The 20,275-nt window shown below is 36.0% G+C and overlaps 1 protein-coding gene across 4 annotated transcripts in view; it reads left to right on the forward strand.

Moving 5' to 3' along the window:
• The window catches only part of WDR11 (WD repeat domain 11), a 54,691-nt gene that overhangs the window by 25,944 nt on the left and 8,472 nt on the right, over nt 1–20,275 (forward strand). For all 4 annotated transcript variants that reach the window (XM_033420889.2, XM_004265762.4, XM_049696993.1 and 1 more), the window contains 9 exons: nt 2,051–2,157; nt 4,516–4,591; nt 9,036–9,144; nt 11,184–11,308; nt 12,007–12,154; nt 16,311–16,417; nt 16,842–16,956; nt 17,337–17,508; nt 19,833–19,941. In XM_033420889.2, coding sequence (XP_033276780.2) covers nt 2,051–2,157; nt 4,516–4,591; nt 9,036–9,144; nt 11,184–11,308; nt 12,007–12,154; nt 16,311–16,417; nt 16,842–16,956; nt 17,337–17,508; nt 19,833–19,941 — 1,068 coding nt within the window. The remainder of the gene's footprint in view (nt 1–2,050; nt 2,158–4,515; nt 4,592–9,035; nt 9,145–11,183; nt 11,309–12,006; nt 12,155–16,310; nt 16,418–16,841; nt 16,957–17,336; nt 17,509–19,832; nt 19,942–20,275) is intronic.

Consider the following 20,275-nt stretch of genomic DNA (forward strand, 5'->3'; position numbering starts at 1 on the left):
TGTATTCCCTAGCCTAGCAAACTCGCTAGCATGTACTGGGTACTTAATAGCACAGGCACCGGCATATATGGGGTACCTAACAGATGTATTTTTAAAAATAATAAATGAAAAGTGGGAGGACTGAAATTTTTACTGTCCAGAGGTAGTGGCATTACTATGCTGGAGTATAAGTAGTTCAGATTGCCAGCAGCAAGACTTGGAAAGTATATCTTAAGGTTTCTGTGGGTAAACGGATCTGATTGAAGCTACCAGACTTATTTAGAGAACAGAAGTTCAAAATGATTCTTGTCTCCTTTTGTTCACTCTCAGTAGAAAAATTAATGAGTACTATGTGTTAGGGAAAAGAAAGAGAAACAAGACAAATTGACTTTTCCAGTGAATAATTAACCAACTTATATTGTAGTCTCTATAGGTGCAGTTTGAGTATAGTAAATGAGGAGGCCTAGTGAAGAAAATAGGGCTTGAGTTAGATCTTGAAGTAAGAGTAATTATTGATGGTGATTATGAATACATACAGTGCTTACTCTGTGCCAGGCCTTCTCTATGCACTCAGTGTTATTACTCCTGCACGGCAGATGAGGAAACTGAGAGGTAGAGGAGCACAGAGCTAGTAAGTGCTGGAGCTGGGACTTGATACTAGATAGTATTTGAACAGGGAAGGAGAGGGGTCGTTCCAGTTATGGAAGTTCTCAAGAGTTCTTCGTTTTTAGCAGCCTAATCTGAGTGTTTCAACACAACTTTACATTTGAAGAGTTATAAATTGATAACTACAGTAATTCCCTGCTGTTGCAAATATTATTTTCAGTTCTCTTGGGATTATCTTTGCTCCTCTGAGAAAAGACAAGTAGGTGGGTACACAGGGGTCAGTGAGGAAAAGCTACTCTAGTTAAAATAGCAAGGTTTTTAACATCTGAACCTTTTTAACACAAGGTTCAGATGATTGAGAGGTAAGTTTCATGCCGAATGGCTTTGAAAGTCACACAGAAGAGTTTGGATTTGATGCAGGAGCCATTGTATTGATACCTTTTCTTGGGCAGGTGAGAGACATGTTCAGAGCAGTATTAATGCTAAATCTAGCAAGAGCATTCAAATTGGAGTAGAAGTGGAAAAACTAGATCAGAGGTCAGCAAACATTTTCTGTAAAGGACAGATGGCAAATATTTTAAGCTTTGTAGGCCATAAAATTTCTGTCACAATTACTCAGCCCTGCCATTGTATCGTGAAAGCAGCCATAGACATTATGTCATTGTGAAAAATGGTTGTCCTGTAAATGCTGATGAGCAATTGCATATAGAACAGAGGTTTAGACTTGCCTCCCAGTCAGCTCTATTACCTTGTAAGCAATGCAGGGTAATAGTAGTGTTTCTCACTTCTTTTTGTGACTCTGATGAATTCGCTTGTCCTGGGTCCCCCCATTTTCCATTGATGGTGAAGCCAGTTATGTTAGTGGGAAAAAAACATGGACTCACCTACTATCAGTCCCAAATAAAGGGAACTCCCAAGATATTAGGTTGATAGGTTACTGTCCTGTCATACTTGTCTGATTTTTCTTTTATGCTTTTCTCTGATTGACATACTGTTTGGAACGTTCATCCACTTCCAAATCTAATAGCTCAGTTTGTATTGTTTGCTTCAGGAATTTCTGCTTCCTAACCAACTAAGAATTTTGATAAAATTTGATAAAGTTCCTACGTGTGCTCAACTTTAAGCAGTCTGCTCAGAATATTTCTGTACCACTTGTTTTTAAACAGTGGAATTCTTGGCAAATACTGTGATGTGACTCCTTTGCCAGATTCTAATAGCTGTTTTAGTGCTATGAATTCTGGTAACCTGTCTTCTTATTGGATCTGGAGATAAAGTTTTATTAGAAATAATTTTATGTATGTTGGAAATGTATGAAAATATAGCCTCAAATAAATGTCATATTAATATAATTCCTTAATTAACTTGTATAATAAAATTTAGGTCATAGAAAAAACTTATTTTTCAAATAAATTTTTCAGACAAAAAAAGAATATTAGATTAATCTTTGTTTAATTTCTCATTATAGGGGTATTGAATGGACGAGTTTAACTGGTTTTCTTTCTTTTTCTACCTCAACACCAAACAACATGGGATTAGTGAGGAACGAACTTCAGCTGGTTGATCTTCCAACAGGTTTGTGTATTTAGACTGTTACGATATTTAAAATGGTACCATCATATTGAGCAAAGATGTTGCTATTTATAAAACATGTTCCAAAGTACTTTCTTTCACCTTGGAATTTTTTCTCATTTATATATTCATTTTTATATATTCTATGTTTATATATTCATTTTTTGGTTGTTCTGTAATAATTGCCTTAGAAAAGGCTCATCATTGTATGCAAATTATGTTAACACAAGTGCATGGTAAATGGAGTACCATTGGCCTGAATGGACAGATTCATAAATATGGTATCAGTTGTACTTTCAAGTACATTGTTGTAGATAACCAGAAGTACAGTTTTAAAATCAATCTTTGTAGTTACACTTTATTAGATTCTCTTTTAAAAATTTTGGCCTTTGCGTGAAACCCTTAAAAATCTTGTAAATAAGGATTCTTTTTAAATGCTTAAATTTAAAACTTTTGATAATCTCTGGCTGGCTAAATAGGAAAACTTAATTTCGGAGTTTAAAGACTTTACAATAGGAAATATTCCAGTAAAGTAACCTGTTCACAATTGTTAAAAACCTATAGCCCAGTGAGTTTCAAAATACGAACTTGAAAATAGAGTAAGGTGAAGGTTTTATATTATTTTATATATAGCACATGGAATGATTTCAAATAGTTTTTTTTTTTTTTTTTTTACAAAATTGTGGGGAGTTTTTTTAAATGGCTTAGCAATATGAATATATGTAGATAGTTTTAACCAATAAGTTACCTGTGTGTATAATAAATCATATATATGGTTGCTTCCTTGTATTCTCAATATATATTTCTAATTTATAGTTGTTCTTACTTATCAGAGTATGTTACTAAACCTCAAAGAATTAGCCCTACTTTAGTCCAGTGTTGCTCTAGTCTAATTGGAAATGACCTGCCTGGTGACCCTATCCCTACATTCCTGAGTTGCCAATAAACTGGCACTGGTCACTGTAGGTACATGGTAGCCCAGGGATGAAATGCTGTTCTGTAGTATCATTCACTAAAAAAATGCCTGTTCAGTTTTTTCCAATCAGCTCAGGTCTAGGACTGTTAGATAACTTAAAATCTGTCTTTCACAGATTTATTTTTGAGGAACAAATTTCTAAGTAATAGTTACTGACTTTTTAGGTGGGACATTTAAATTCATAGATTATAGACTTTTACAGCCTTGTCTTCTAAGGAGGGCAGCCGACTAGCGGAGCCAGGAAAGGATGTAGGGTGTTTGGCGAATAATAATAGTGAGCTTCTGTTTGATGGCATTGAAGAGCAGGGAGGCACATAGGCATCCACTTGTCTTTGAATTGAGTATGTTCTCTCTTTTGTTTAATGTAATAGAAATCTAGGAAAAGATATTAAAATATATTTGTTCAGGGACTTCCCTGGTGGCACAGTGGTTAAGAATCCACCTACTAATGCAGGGGAAACGGGTTCGATCCCTGGGCCGGGAAGATCTCACATGCCGTGGAGCAACTAAGCCCTTGAGCCACAACTACTGAGCCTGCGCACCACAACTGCTGAGACCATGTGCCGCAACTACTGAAGCCTGCACGCTCTAGGGCCTGTGTGCCACAACTACTGAGCCCGTGCGCCTAGAGCCCATGCTCTGCAACAAGAGAAGCCACCACAATGAGAGCCCAGACACCACAATGAAGAGCAGCCCCTGCTCGTCACAACTAGAGAAAGCCCATGCACAGCAACAAAGACCCAATGCAGCCAAAAAATATGTATATTTGTTCAAACATAAAGTAGAACTTGCATTTTTTAAGTTATAGAAAACCATTTAGATTCTTTGGCTATTAACTAATTCTTAATATTCCCCAGTTTCAGTTTATAGAGACCTTTTGATAGGAACATGTCAAAATATTGTAGTTGAGTATTTTGCACATGGGACAAGAAATCTTAAATACCTGTTCAAAGAGTGTTTTCTCCACTAATTAGTATTTGTAAACATGAAAATATTTATATTACCTTGAATGTACCAGTAGTTTTTACAGTAAGCAATTGCTTTACCATAGATGCATTAAAACTTTAGAAATTGGTATTTCTAAATTTCTAAGATTAAATTATTTGAAAGAAACCACAGAAGGACTTCAAGAAATTCTGTAAAAAAAGAAAATATCTTTTTATAAAGTAGATATTTGAATGTAAGTAATATACTGTTGGTCTTTAACTTGTAATAGTTTTGAATACTTGAGAATACTTTTGAATTTAGATTATTAGAAACAGCTTAGAAGCAAATGGAAGAGGGAACAGGAATAGAGGGTAGCACTGATCAAATTACATTGGTACAGCTTTTAGTTTCTTACATGTTTTATGTGCTTTTTTACCTTTTAATATTTGCAATTAAAGGTAGGAGCATTGCTTTTCGTGGTGAACGAGGTAATGATGAATCGCCCATCGAAATGATTAAAGTATCTCATTTGAAGTAAGTGTCATCCTAAAAAAAAATTCTTTGGTCTTCTCACAAGGTAATCTCAAGGATTTTTTTATCTTTAAGAAAGTGAGAGTGTGCATGCATGCATATAGAATTTCTTAGTGATAGCAAACTGTGATGTGCAACCATATCAAAGAAAATATTTTAATCGCAAAATTAAGTTGCTATTGCTTTTAATTCTCCATTTCTAAAAAGACAAGGTAATTTATCTGAACCTTAACATTTCATTAGATTGGTAAGACCAGTAACCCCATTGTGTTCCACTATAGCTATGTTGATATAAATGCCTGTCACTCACTAAGAAATGTTATTTGTTATCTGGTGAAATTCTTATTTCAACTTCCACCTCAGTTTGGGTTTACTGAGTAAGAATTCATTTTCCTTATTTGTAATTTAGATCTAATTCCACTAAGTTTCTGAGTTTTTTGTTCCAAGGGAAAATAAATGTAAAGCAGGATTATTGACAACAGAGACTGAATGAAAACTAATCAAAAGAACAAAGAAAGGAGTAAGCACTCTGAAATTGTTTTTAAAATTGCTTTAGCTTTTCGAGGCTCTTTGCATTTCCATATCAACTTTAGACTCAACTTATCAGTTTTACCACAAAGCTTCCTAGAATTTTGATTTTCATTGCATTGCATCCATGGATCAACATGGGGAGGAATTGACGTCTACCGAGTTTTGTGATTCGTGAACGTGGTGTATCTCTCCACTTATTTAGTTCTTTAATTTCTTTCAATAATATTGTGTAGTTTCCAGCTTATAGGTCTTACACATCATTTGTGAATTATTTTTTGCTTTTTCTTTGATGCTATTATAAATGGTGTTTCTTCTTTTATTTCGATTTTCAATTATTATTTATATACTGAAATAGTTAATTTTTTACTGAGGTAATATTTATTTATAACATTATGTAAGTTTCATGTGTACAACACTGTATTTATACTTCTGTGTACCCTACAGCGTGCTCACCACCAAAAATTTATTTTCCATCGGTCACCATACATTTGATCTTCTTTACCCATTTTGCCTTCTTTCCTACCTCTTTCCCTCTGGTAACCACTACTCTGTTCTCTGTATCTACTTGTTTATTTTTATTTGGTTTGGTTTGTTTTTTTAATTTGTTTATTTTTTTATATTCCACATATGAGTAAAATCACATGGTATTTGTCTTCCTCTGACTTATTTCACTTAGCATAATACCCTTATGGTCCATTCACATTGTTGCAAATGGCAGGTTTTCTTTTTATGGATGAATAATATTCCATTGTTTTATATATATATATATATATATATATATATATACCACATCTTCTTTATCCATTCCTCTGTTGATGGGCACTTAAGTTGATTCTGTATCTTGGCTATTGTAATTAATGTGATGATGAACATGGGAGATGCAGGTATCTTTTCGGATTAGTGTTTTTGTATTCTTTGGATAAATACCCAGAAGTGGGATAACTGGATCATATGGTAGTTCTATTCTTAATTTTTTTAGGAATCTTCATACTGTCTTCCATAGTGGCTGCACCAATTTACATTTCCACCAACTGAGGGTTCCCTTTTCTCCACGTCCTCACCAATACTTACTTCTTATCTTTTTGATAATAGCCATTCTGACAGGTGTAAAGTGATATCTCATTATGGTTTTGATTTGCATTTCCAAGTAATTAGTGATGTTGAACATCTTTTCACGTGCCATCTGTATGTCTTTGGGAAAAAGTCTGTGCACCTCCTCTGCCCAGTTTTTAATCAGGTTGTTTGTCTTTTTGTTGGGGAGTTGTATGAGTTCTTTGTATATTTTTGGATATTAACCCCTTATTGGATATATCATTTGCAAATATCTTCTCCCATTCGGTAGGTTGTCTTTTTTGTTTTATTTATTGTTCCCTTTGCTGTGCAGAAGCTTTTTATTTTGATGTAATCCCATTTGTTTATTTTTGCTTTTCTTTCCCTTGCCTGAGGAGACATATCTAGAAAGATATTGTTGTAGATACATGTAGATGCCCTTTATCAGGTTGAGGAAGTTTTTTGTTCCTAGTTTGCTGAAATTCTGTATCATTGAGTAGGTGTTGAATTTTGTCATATGCTTTTTCTGCATTTATGGACATCATCATTTGGTGTGTTTTTGTTTTGTTCTTTAAGTTGGCTTAATATGGTGAATTATATTGCTTGATTTCTCAGATGTTAAACTTGACATTCCTGGGATAAACTCCGCTTGGTCATGATATATTAGTGGATTTGATTTGCTAATATTTTCATATATTGTTGGGTTTGATTTACTGATACTTTATTAGGGATTTTTGCATCTGAGTTCATGAAGGATATTGGTCTAGTTTTTGTGTAATATCCTTGACTGGTTTTGGAATCAGGGTAATGGCCTTGTAAAATGCGTTGTGAAATATTTCCTCCTCTTCTTTTTTCTAGGCGAGTTTGTGTAGAATTGATATTATTTCTTCCTTAAATAGGGCGAGTTCACTGAGGAACCCATCTGGGCCTAGAATTTTTTTTGTAGTAAAGTTTTTAAATATAAATTCATCTTTCATAGATGCCAAACTATTCAGGTTATATATATATATTTCTTTCAGTGCGCTTTGGTAGTTGGTGTCTTTCAAGTAATCTGTCCATTCATTTCATTGAAGTTGTTGAATTTATTGATATAAGCTTGTTCATAATAATTCCCTTATTCTTTTAATGGCTGTGTGATCTGAGTAATGTCTCTTTCATTTCTGATAATCAGTAAATTATGTCAATTTTATTAATTTTTTCAAAGAAACTACTATGGTTTCTTTGATTTTTCTCTGTGGTTTTCTGTTTTCTGTTTCATTGACTCCATGCGTATCATACCCTTTTGATTCATTGATTTCTTTATCATTGTTAATATTCTTTGTTCAGAAGTTTGTCCGATTTGTCTGATTAGTATAGCCACTCTAGCTTTCTTTTGATTAGTGTTTGTATGGTATATCTTTTTCCTTCCTCCTATTTGTAACATCTCTGTCTTTAAAGTTGATTTCTTACAGAGAGCATATAATAGGGACTTGTTTTACTGTTTGATCTGATAATCTTTGCTTCTAATTGCATTGTAAATTATTCATATTTAATGTAGTTACCAATATGGCATATGTTTTCATCTACCATCTTGGTAGTTATTTTCTCTTTTTTTCATTTTGAGTGAATTAATATAGTTTATAATTATATTAGGTTTAATTTCTCATATGCAAAATATCAGTTAGTATAACCCACATAAGAAGAAAAGTTCTTTGGAGGAGAGCCTCAATAATTCTTTTAAATGTAAGGGAGTCCTGGGACTAAGAAGTTTGAGAATTGCTCAAACTGTTTGGACTCCAGTCTCTTCTATTTCCAGTCAGTCTTGACTCTACACAAGCCTACTAAATTAATACATCTTAAACAACTGATCACATTATCACCACTGCTTCAGAACTCAGTGATCTGCTCTTCTTTGCAGGATGAATCTCTGCACATGCTAGCATTGCATTTTAGGGTGTCTTAGGGATTTTATAATGTGAATCCAAAATTCACATTTTAGCCTTCTTTCTCATGATGATTGCTCTCACATACTTTGCATTTCAAACAGCATGTTCCCCCAAACACCCTGTGTCCTTTCCTGTCTTTTGCCATTTATCACACTTGTAACTCTGCCTAGAATGCCATTTTCCTATTGTCAAAATTAATCTCAACTTTCATAGTGAATCTTTATAGCATTTACCAGATTCTCTTTTATATTAGTTATTTACATACACGCCTTGTTTTTATATTAGATATAATAAAAAATGTAACATTCTGCATTTGTATAATCCATCACGGTTTATAAAAGTCTTTCATGTGTGCTGGTCGTTTTTGTTTATTTTTATCCTTACAGTATTTAGTGAGGTATGTAAGACAGGTGTTGCCATTTTAAAGATAAGCAGAATAAAACTCAAAAGGTCACATGGTTTGTCTGAGGTCACATAATTATCAAGTGGGAGTCCTTTGATAACACTGCGCTACAGGGATCTTCCTACTCTGTCACATTTCCTCACTGTCGGCATGATAGAAACTTTACTTACTTTTTCATTTAATTTTTACCGTAACCTGCATCCCAATCAATCCATTGATGTAAGTAGTGGTATTTTCATGTGTTGATGAGAAAATTGAGCCTCAGGGTTATTGTAATATGTGGCACCAGGATGTGAACTCATGCCTTTTCTCATCATTCTGAGCTGGGCTCCTTGCCTACTTATGGCTATGTGGCTCTCACAGGTCATTTTAGAGCTTTACCTTCTTAGGACTGTTAATCATGAGGGCTAAAGGTTAGTTTAAATTCTCTTTGTTTAGAATGTGTCATCTGAGTTTTCTGATTTACTGAACTTTTTATTTGCACTGCTTGTGAAAATTTTGCAAAAAGAGGTTTATTTAGTAATTTTGTTTATTTTAGACAGTATTTGGCAGTTGTATTCAAAGATAAACCCCTGGAGTTATGGGATGTTAGGACCTGTACCATTCTGAGAGAAATGTCCAAAAACTTCCCTGCAATAACTGCTTTGGTAAGTTACAATTTAAGAAGTAAACAGTTTATTTAGGTATGTATATATGTGATGAATATTTTTCTTTAGCTTGAATTGAAATCATTAATCCTGTGTATTTTCTTGCCAAAAATGTGTATTCAGAGAAGATGATCTAAACAAATGGAGACAACTCTTATTTTCTTGGATGGGTTAAGCTAATATTATATTAAATTTAAATTTAATTTAGATATTTTGAAGAACATGATAAACATATTCTAAAATATTTATGGAAAAATAAAGGTCATAGTCAACCTTGAAAAAAGAGGAGTAATGTAGGCAGTATGGGTGGGGGTCGGACGCGTCCTACCCCATACAGTACATATTATTGAACCGTAGAAATAAAAGCAATGTCATATTGGCCCAAGAAAGAGAAATGGATCAGTATAATAAAGACCTCATTAACAGACCCATGAATGTTTGGGAACTGAATGTACAGTAAAGTAGCTCACAAACCCAAGAGGAGGGACAGACTGTTTAGTAGGCAGTATTGGGGAAACTGTCTCACTTTATGGAGAAAAATACTGGATCTCTGCATAATACCATATTCAGAGGTGGGCTTCACAGGATTAATGACCTAAATGTAAAAAAAAGTAAAGCTATAAAATTAATACAAATACAGAAGAATATTTTTCTATTCTGGGGCAAAAGAGGATATCTGAAGCTCAAACCAAAAGGCAAAAAAATTGAATGAATTTGATTATATCAAGATTGGTGCTTTCTATTCAATGAATCAGACCATTGTCAAGGTTAAATATAGAAGACAAGTTGAAAAAAGAAATTTTCCAGTGTCTAAGATGGACAAAGGGTTAACTAATCCCTCTAAGGGATTAGTATTGTAGGAACTCTTGCAATAAAGCGACAGGAGCCCCAGTGGAAGGACGAACAAGCATGTGAACAGTTAATGAATGGCAGGGAAACCTAAAAGGCCAAACAAGCATGTGAAGAAATGTTCAAACTCATAGATTTTGAGATGTGCAAAGTAAAATAACCATGATATACCTTTTAGACTAACAAAAAGTGGAAAGCCAGGTAGCATCCCATGTGGGTGTAATATGGGCTATAGGAATTCCTTGGCGCTGCTGATATACCTATCCTATCCTATCCTGCTGATATACCTATCTAGGTAGGTATATACCTGATATACCTACCTAGACCAGTGCAGCCATTCTGCAGAGCAAACTGGCAGCACTTAGGCAAACACAGACATCCTCTGTGTTCCAGCTGATCAGCTTCTGGTCATACAGGAACTTTTGTGAGGATATTGACTGCAGTGTAATTTGCCGTGAGGAGAGTATAGAGACAATCTGGGTGTCTTTTGCTGGGAAACTAAACTAAACTAAAAACTAGGCTAAAAATTGGCAGATATACCTATGGAGTGTTATATAACATGCAGAAACAACAGAGGTGGGACTTGAATACATTGCACTGAGTAAAAAGAGTTAGAAACAGGATGAGATATATAACACACTACTGTTAATGCAGATCACAAATATGTGCATGTAAAATAACTACATGTTAAGAATTTATACATATGAGAGGATATTAGATTAAATGCATTAGAATAAGCAGGAATAAATAAATAAAAGGAGAGGTTTGGGGTGGACCTACAGATGATAATGGGCCATGATTGGAGGAGTGTGATCATCTCACCTTGTGTACCTAAGGGGGAGGTGGGGAGGTAAGGAGTGGGAGGTACCATAATTAAATGTATTATTTTCATTCTGTAAAAAATGAAAGCATCAAAAGTTTAAAACCTGTTGGAGTTGGCCATTAAGCTCTTTTCCTTTAAGCTGTAATTGAAGATTAAAGGTAGATCATTAAAATATTCTACCATAAGCTGTAATGAAGATGCATTCATTCAACCTTTCTGAAAAAAGTAAAACCTAAGAACAAATTGTGAATTCATGTGTAGTAATAATAAGTGACGCTGGGCAATGGCGGGTATGCCCAGCTCTTCTGGAAGCGTTCTTTGACAGAGAAACTGATCACTTGCGGGCATGTCTGTCTTTGCTTCACAGGAGTGGTCACCTTCTCACAACTTGAAGAGCCTAAGAAAGAAACAGCTGGCTACCCGAGAGGCCATGGCCCGCCAGACCGTGGTCTCAGATACAGAGCTGAGTGTTGTTGAGTCATCTGTGATCAGGTACCCTGTTTCCGCCCCTGTCATTTGTAATAGCCAAGTCATGGTTGGGAAATTGACAAGTGTCATCCCAAGGCACCTCTAGTCTGCTTTTGAACATACGTTGGTGTTTCAGTACATGCTCATATTACTATAAAGTTAGTTTTAGTATTGCATTGCTTGGTGCAGTTTGCAGCAGTAACCTGTGCAGTAACACCTACACATCAGCACCCGTTAGTGAATATGATCATTCTCAGTGCCCTTCTGCTCCATAAACTTCAGCTTCTGAAATTCAAATGAATGTAGCATGAATATCCAGATGGGTCCCATTGTCATTTATGTTCACCAAAGGAAATGTATTAGGGATTCTAACTTAGGTACCACCCCACCCCCATCCCCACTAAATTTACAAATAAAAAACTTCAGAGAGAATGAGGAGTCGAGGTAAGGCCTCTGTTCTGCAGCAGAAACAGCAAAAAGGATTTTTTTCTTGTGTGAGGTCTAGATCACCACATTTTTTTGTGCAGGGTAAGTGTTCACTCGTGGCATTCGGAGTAATTTGTGTTTTCCTGTTATTACTAGGCAAAGATTAGTTTCAGCCTTTCTTTTTTTTTTAAATGGTTTTGACCCCCTGTTAATGCATCTGTATTTGGGGTGAGTTAATTAATTATGTCACTTGAGGGAAAAGAAATATCTTTATCTTATTTTCCTCTATCCCAAAGCTTGTTGCAGGAGGCTGAGAGTAAATCTGAACTCAGTCAGAACATCTCTGCCCGGGAGCATTTTGTGTTTACCGATAATGATGGCCAAGTTTATCATCTCACTGTTGAAGGAAACTCAGTGAAAGAGAGCGCTCGGATTCCACCAGACGTGAGTCCAACCTGTGATTAAATCTTCATTAAGATTTCTTATTAAAGTCCTTATTGGTTCTATATCCAGTGAAGCCATAGTTGAGTTTGAAAACTATCTCAGAAAAGTGTAATGTAAATAAACTTTACTAAGGAGCTATTAGCACTGATTAAACTTGTTCCATACTGCTAGAGAATAGCATTATAACTGTTTCGATTAAATACTTAACCATGTGTTACTCATTTTTATCACTATAATAATCCATGAGGAATTATTTACATTTTATCTATGACAAGACTGAGGGAGAGTGAGTCACTTTCCGCAGTTGCCCAGCCTAGTGACATGGCAGAGCAGCATTTTAAAGCCAGGTCTGTCTGTCTGACTCTAGTTTTCTCTTCTTTCCATTTCAAGCATTACCCTGAAGGATTTGACTAAAATCTAGTATTACTTTTGGGTAATAGTAATCAGGTTATAGGTATAAAAATATTTATTAATACTTACTAACATATATATCCTCCTGTGGGCTTGTGGAGTTCTCTAATCAAGGTTTTGTGGTTAATTGTGTCAATGTGTATCTCACAGGTTGTTTTTAATGGATGGATGAAAAAAATGTTTTTGTTAACGAATAATACTATAACCGTTAACTGGAGGATGAGATGGTTTTTTAAATATATATATTGATTTAAAATTGCCATCTAAAAATGGAATGTTGTAGGCGAATGCCAACCCTCATGAGGTTGCATGAGGATGTTGGCTGGGGCAGGGGATCCCCTTCCCACATGGCTCACTCACATGGCTGTTAATGCTGGCCGTGATGAGAGGCCTTGGTTCTTCCTCACATGAACCTCTCCATAGGGCTGCCTGAGTGTCCTCAGATATGGCAGCTAGCTTCCTCCAGAGCGAGTGATCAAAGAGAGAGCAAAAGAAAGCTGCAGTGTCTTTTAGGACCTCGTTTTCAGAAGTCACATTTTCACAGTATGCTGTTGGGTCACTGTTCATTGTGAGAGGTGACTACCAACGGACGTGAATACCAAAGGCAGAATCAGGTAGGGGGGTTGGCCTCTTAGGCGCTGGCTGCCACATCTTCCTTATTAACAGCTTTAGAAGAATTGAGGGCATCCAAAAAACCTTCATTGATAAAAATTGAAACTAGCATGTGAAAGTGCTTTTCAAACTGTAATTACATTTTTACTGTTATATAGAACAAGTCATATCTGAGACTTAGTAATGTCTATTTTAAACTCTCTAATATTGCCAAAAGTTTTCACTAGTGTGAAAATAATGCAAATGTGAAAAATTGATATTTGGTAGTTATAAGTAGGAGCAGTAACTTTAAGTGTGTAGCAAGAAGAGCTACGGTTAAAGGGTGTGGGCATAAGAGTTGCAGTGTAATGAGCTGTCCTCTGGAAAGTCAGTTTGCTTTCTTAGTAATATTCAGAGCTCCTCTAGACTCCAGAGAAGGACCCATCTGAACTCCGATAGTGGCACTTGCAAATAGCTCAGTCTCTTTGTTTTCTAATCACGTCACATTTGAGATTAGAATAGAAATAATCCAATAATTTTTGAGATTCTAGTTCCCCCCCACCCTAAAAAAAGTTAAAAATTTTTGAACATTAGACACATGAATTTTTCTCTTTGTAACTGCTTCTTTCAGGATTATTGCACCACACAGCTTTTAAGATTCTACACTGTTTTATGGAGACCTGAAGTCAGGATATAGCAAGTCTCTGTTCTGCCTGCCAGATCATTTTATTCCACAGCTAGAAGCAGCTTCCTCAGGGAATGACCATCCTAATAAGGGTCCAGCCTTATTAGTGAAATTAGTGCATATTTTAGAGCACATTATTTTTAGGGAAAGAGAATTAAGCATCTACTATATAAAACATGAGAAATTGGTTTTGGTTCATTATTTTTATTTTTATTTGCAGTAATCAAAATATTTTTCAATGACTAATAAATATGTAGAATTTAGGCAGAGGTTTTGTTTGTTTATTTTTTTATTTTTTATTTATTTATTTATTGTTTTGTGGTGCGCGGGCCTCTCACTGTTGCGGCCTATCCCGTTGCGGAGCACAGGCTCCAGACACGCAGGCTCAGCGGCCACGGCTCACAGGCCTAGCTGCTCCGCGGCATGTGGGATCTTCCCGGACCGGGGCACGAACCCGTGTCCTCTGCATTGGCAGGCGGACTCTCAACCACTGCGCCACCAGGGAAGCTCTGTTTGTTTATTTTAATCCAATATTTATCTTACCCTCCTCCCAAATGTAAAGTGTTAAACATTTGTTTTGAGTTGAAACTTCCCCTGAGTTTTGGCCCCAGAACTAACAGTATATAAAAATGGAAAAGAAGCAGAAAGCTTGACATTTTAAATTATGTTCTCATGGAGAGTTTATAGTTGACTGACTGCCTTTATTCAGAAAACCAGAATAGCAGGAGAGAATGAATATCTTTGCTTTGCTGCCAGCCTTACTTCTGATCTTTTGAACATCACATTTTACACGTAGGCAACATATCAATGTCAACTAATAATACTCTATCATAGAGTTTTAAATCTTACACTGGTTCTCTTGGGATTATTTGGAGCCACAAAGCGAGTTTGTGCCACATCCTCTGAAAGCACCTTAGACTTTCCATATGGTTTATATCCCATCAACAAGCTCTTAGGTAGAAAGGTCTGAGTTGTTTAATTGTGCAGTTGTATTAATACATCACTTGTAATTCTAAGCTGGTAACACTGATTTCTGGGCAAATTTAAACTTTAATATTCTAATTTTTAGAAGTTAGAAACTGAGATTATAAAATGTAAAAAAAAATTTAAGACTGAAAAAGTAAATTTAAAGGCAAATTCTTAAACATTCTGTTAATATGGTCAGGAGAATAGAAATAAGATCTTTATACTATACAGAACTCTATTTAACATAGCTTTCTAAGTATTTTATTAATTGAATTCATTAAAATACTTAATCCAATTTTTTCTTCTGTTTCTTGACTAACACTATGATTTACGCAGTATTTGGTGTGTGTGCAAGTCTACTAATAGCCAATTTGGCAAACCCTTGGAGCTTTCCTCCTTACTATCGATGGCATGAGAGCTAAACACGTGAAGTTTTACATTGTTCTATAAATTAAGAAACAAGATTTCTTTTAATATAAGTAGAGAATAAGTAGAAAAGTAATTGAGCAATAATATTATTTAATAGCTAACATGTATTGACTGTTTACTCTGTGGCAGGCATTGTCATAAAGCCTTTACCTGTAGAAATTTATTAACAGTAATAGGAACTCCTCAAGTTCTGTGAGCTTACCGTACTTTATTGATGATAAATTCTAGACACAGAAAGATTAGTAAACATGCCCCAAATCACACAGCAAATTAAATGATAAAGCTTGGATTCAAGCCCAGGCAGCTGACCCCAGAGCCCAGGCTCCTCGGCTCTCCATCACATGACCTCTGTGCATGTGTTAGATCTTGAAGCTCCTTTCTCCCCACTTGGATTTATTACAGTAGTGTTTCATTCTTATATTTGTGTTTCCCTGTGTAACTTCTCTGCAGAGCCTTCTGTGAATTCAAATTGTGCAGATGCCTTTAATACCCAGTACCTCTTCACCTTCCTTATTCCAGAAGGTATCAGTGAAGCTCTGGATCCCCTTTTTCTTTCTTTTGTTTTAATTGAAATATAGTTGGCATACAATATTATGTTAGTTTCAGATGTACTACATAGTGATGGATCCTCTCTTTCAATAGCTGTGAAACAGCTTTAAGTTTCCCCCAGAATAGATTTATTTATCCTTTTGCAGTGAGGGATAACTTGGAGACGGGAGCTCTCTTGAAAGGGTGTCCTTTCCTTCTCTTTTTTTCTTCTTTTAATTTTCTTTTCTCTGAAGTAGTTCTCCCTCAAAAGACATCCCTTTTCTATAAACCTAGTTCAGATAACAATGTCTATCTAATTGAAATCTCCTGGTTCTTCTTAGTTGAAATCGAAATGCTAGGTAGCTCTCGTAGTGTCTGAACTCTGTTAGTGTTTGATGACATTCTTACTAAAGCAAAACCATTTTTAATTAGGTTTTATTAAAATATCTTTATTATTTTATCACAGTTATTAAATAAAAATATTTCTCTGTTATGACTGCTTATCAGTGGTGAAATTGATGTGTATTTGTTGCTGTTGTTTTCTAGGGAAGTATGGGTAGTATTACCTGCATCGCTTGGAAAGGTGATACATTAGTTCTTGGAGATGTGGATGGAAATTTAAATTTTTGGGATTTGAAAGGCAGAGTATCCAGGTATGAGTCAAAAATGCAATCGTGTTATTTGGTTTAAAAAAAAATCTCTTGGTACGGTTCCATTGGAGGCTTGTGACTTGGTAATAAGCAGGGTCACCAAATATGTCATGTGGAGCTTGGACCATTGGGTCTCTTGTCACTGAACTTGGGAGGAAGGGCCTTGAGCCAAACTCTGGAACAGTCATAGAAGACCCTTATCTGCAGGTGGCTCATGCAGAAGTCCTGGGACACTATTCCAGCCATTGTTAAAGAGCAGACACTTTCTCTTATACGTGGCCCCTGTCCCAGAAAGCAGAGATTCTCCTGTCACATCATTAGACCTTGTCAAAAACAGAAATAGAAAGAGACATTGGACATATCTCTTGATGATGAGATATTACTCTACTTCATATTGGTGTTTTGGTTTTTGTTTGTTTGTCCTCAGAGGAATACCTACACACCGAAGTTGGGTGAGGAAGATTCGTTTTGCCCCTGGTAAAGGAAACCAAAAATTAATAGCAATGTACAATGATGGAGCTGAAGTATGGGATACTAAAGAGGTAGGCCCAGCTCCACGTGGGTACACTGCAAATGAAGCTGCTGGCCACAGGAACTATGTATTTTTTTCTTCCTTCTGATTTAGAAATGAAAACTATGTAATGGGTTTGTCAAGCTTATTAAAAGTTTTCTTCCTTTAAAATTTTTCTTTCACAGTATTTCTGTTTTAAAGGTGATAGCTCAACAGATTTTTAATGTTATCACTATCTTTGGGACGTTTAAAATGCAGTCTGCATGTGGAAGGTAGACTGCCAAAGACTGTTCAGTTTTGGACGTAAACTGGACCTTTGCCAAAGGCGCTGTCTTTCCTTGACTGTTTAATCCAGAATGATTAACATCTTCCTTTTCTTTGTGAAAGTGACAATCAAATTCACTCTTGAAGGTTCAGATGGTGAGCAGTTTAAGAAGTGGAAGAAATGTAACCTTTCGGATACTGGACGTGGACTGGTGTACATCAGATAAAGTGATCCTGGCTTCAGATGATGGGTGTATCAGGGTCCTGGAGATGTCCATGAAGTCCACCTGTTTTAGGATGGATGAACAGGAGTTAACTGGTATGGAGTTCTAGGGAAAGGTTGCTTGGAAACCTGTCTTTATTTTGCACCAGCTGCTCTCTTCAGGGGAGAGAGATGCTTCTGTTTCATCTCAGTCTTGCTTTCTAGGAATCTGAGTTTAAGAAAATATTATATATTAACTTAAAGCTTGAGTGTTTTTATTGCTGAGATGCTAGACTCTTTGTAACTGCAGACGTCAATCATTCCCTGACTCTGGTTTACCAAGCGCCCCTTCCTTGACCCTTTTCTGAGTGCTCTGTCAAAAGATCAAAGATGTTTACATTTATAAAAATGGCTTCCTCAGACTTTAGGAGAACTCATTAGAGGACATAAATCTAGTGATAAGGTGCTGCTGGCTTTTTAATAGTGAGCCTTATATCTTTCTCAACCATGCATCATGGAGAAATCACTTTGGAAAGTGTTCTGAGTATCATGAATTTTGATGCCCATCTTATGACTTGTTAAAAGGCCAGTCAAAACAAAATTAGATGATTGCACTACCTTACCCTTTTTTGTATGGTTTTGTATGGTTTATGCTTCGAGATTTTTTTTTTCCAGAATGAAAAATATTTTAGCAAAAATAACTGTGACTGTAAAAGAAGGATGAGAAGTTTGTGAATGCACCCATCAATCTACTTGAAAATCAGACTTCCTTCATTAAGTTTTCTCCAAGCATATATTTGGTGTACACTCTAAGCTATCTGATCTGTAAAAAATTTCATTAGAGAATTGTTTAGTCATTTATTGAGTTTCATCTTAGAAACTGTCAGCTCTGGGAATTGTCTATACCTTTGTAGAGTCAATCTTTGGCACATTCAGAGGCAACAGTGTTTTGAAAACCTGCCCCTTCATGTTATGTTTGTGCTTGAGGCACTACCAAGTTGTTGTTTGTGTTGGCTGGGCTACCTTACGTTAGGTGTGCTTTTGTTTTTGTCACTGTCCCACCCTGCCACTGTATTTGGGAACCACCACTTCTTATTCTGTAACCGTGTCTGCCATCTGCTGAGGCAGAAGTTGAGCATTGCATTCCCATATCTGTCCTTGAGACACCTGCCAGCTCTGCAGAAGTAACAGGACTTCCTCCTAGGGAAGGACAAGCATAGATACTATTTTAAACATAAAGTTATTAAGAAAATGGAGGGAATTTCAAGGATGATTTTTCTTTTAGTTACTAATTCTAGGTAAAGAAGTGTGCAAATATAATCTAAGTGTTTGAGAAGCTTTTCTTTGACCTTTAACTTAAAATTTGTATCTAAAAATCTCCATAGCCAGGGTACTTATTTTTAAATTAAACTGAACTACAGAATTAGAGCCCATCATTAGCACATGTTTAATACCATACCCGAACGGCTGGCCTGCAGCCAGATTTTAGATTACATTTTTCTTTTAAAGTTTTCCTAATACTAAAAAAAAAAATTATTCCTATCCAATCTCTGTTGGTGTGACCTCAGCCAGAAAGGGAAAAATTTTTAAATAATAATGGGGAAAGGACAATAAAATTGTGCATATTTCCACATATTGAACTTTAAACTCAGAACAACACTCAATAAATGTTAAAGAATAAACACTGGTGAGAGTGTAAATATGAGTTAGGAAAAAGATGTCTGTGTTTGCTGCCAGATATGTGCTGATTTGAGCTTGGAAAAATATCAATCTGTTTGATATAATATATTCCTATTCTGAGGAATTAGAAATGTATTTTGGACTTACTGATGTCGGATAAAAATAAAATCATTTGAGGTCATGTGCAGTGATATAATATTTAATATATTTTCTTCAACTCTCCTTGACGACAAGTAGAAAAATCATAATACATCGATTCAAATACGTTTTCTTAGAATAGCTTAGATAGTCTTCTTCTTCCACCTGGCCTTTATTTACATGTGTCTGATACCTCCCCCCACCCCCCATAAAGGGGGAGGTCAGACAAATGTAGAAAATTGGAATCCCTGTTTTTGAGTTGGAGAATCCTTCTTGCCCACACTGCCTATTATCAGGGGCATAAAATGGCATAAAACAATCTTAATATTCTTTTTAGCAGCATCTAAAAGGAATTCAAGAGTACGAGACTTTAATAATAGTATGAAGCTGTTTCCAAGCACTTTAAATAGTATCACTATGGTGTCAGAGACTCTTCAATCTTGCTTTCTCCCCAACTCTTAGCCCCTGTGTCGTAAGTAGTGATTACATTGAATATACTCTCTGAGTTGCCACCAGACTTACACACCATTCTCTGCTGACTTCTCTGTAAACTGTCTATAGCTGAAGCTTTATAGTAGTATAAAATTTTACTTATTAAAAGCAAAAACTGTTTTCTTGTCTAGAACCCGTGTGGTGCCCGTATCTCCTTGTTCCAAGGGCCGCCCTCGCCTTGAAAGCTTTCTTATTACATCAGCCTTGGAATGGACGGTATTCTTTAGACATTTCTCATGTGTAAGTTTTTTTGCATTTTTGTTTTCCTTTCCTAATTGATTTAAGATTGAAGGACACCATTGAAAATCAGCAGTGACCTGTCTCCAGGGCCTATAGGGATTGGAAACTTAAAACCGAGCTGAGGCAGTAATGGCAGACACACTAAAAGAATCACTGATCTGCCTCTTGTCTTCACCCCTCTGGGGACTTTGGGGAAGCGTGAGCCTGTGGACAGCTGTGAGTACACGTGCTGCTCTCAGGTGGCTTTGTGGTAGTCTTACTGTCTGAACATGGGGCATGGCATACTGAGTGTGAAGAGGGCCAGTTGAGGCCAAGAGGAATTTGGGGACAAGAT

Source organism: Orcinus orca, chromosome 14 (assembly GCF_937001465.1).
Source record: "Orcinus orca chromosome 14, mOrcOrc1.1, whole genome shotgun sequence".
Lineage (NCBI taxonomy): Eukaryota > Metazoa > Chordata > Mammalia > Artiodactyla > Delphinidae > Orcinus > Orcinus orca.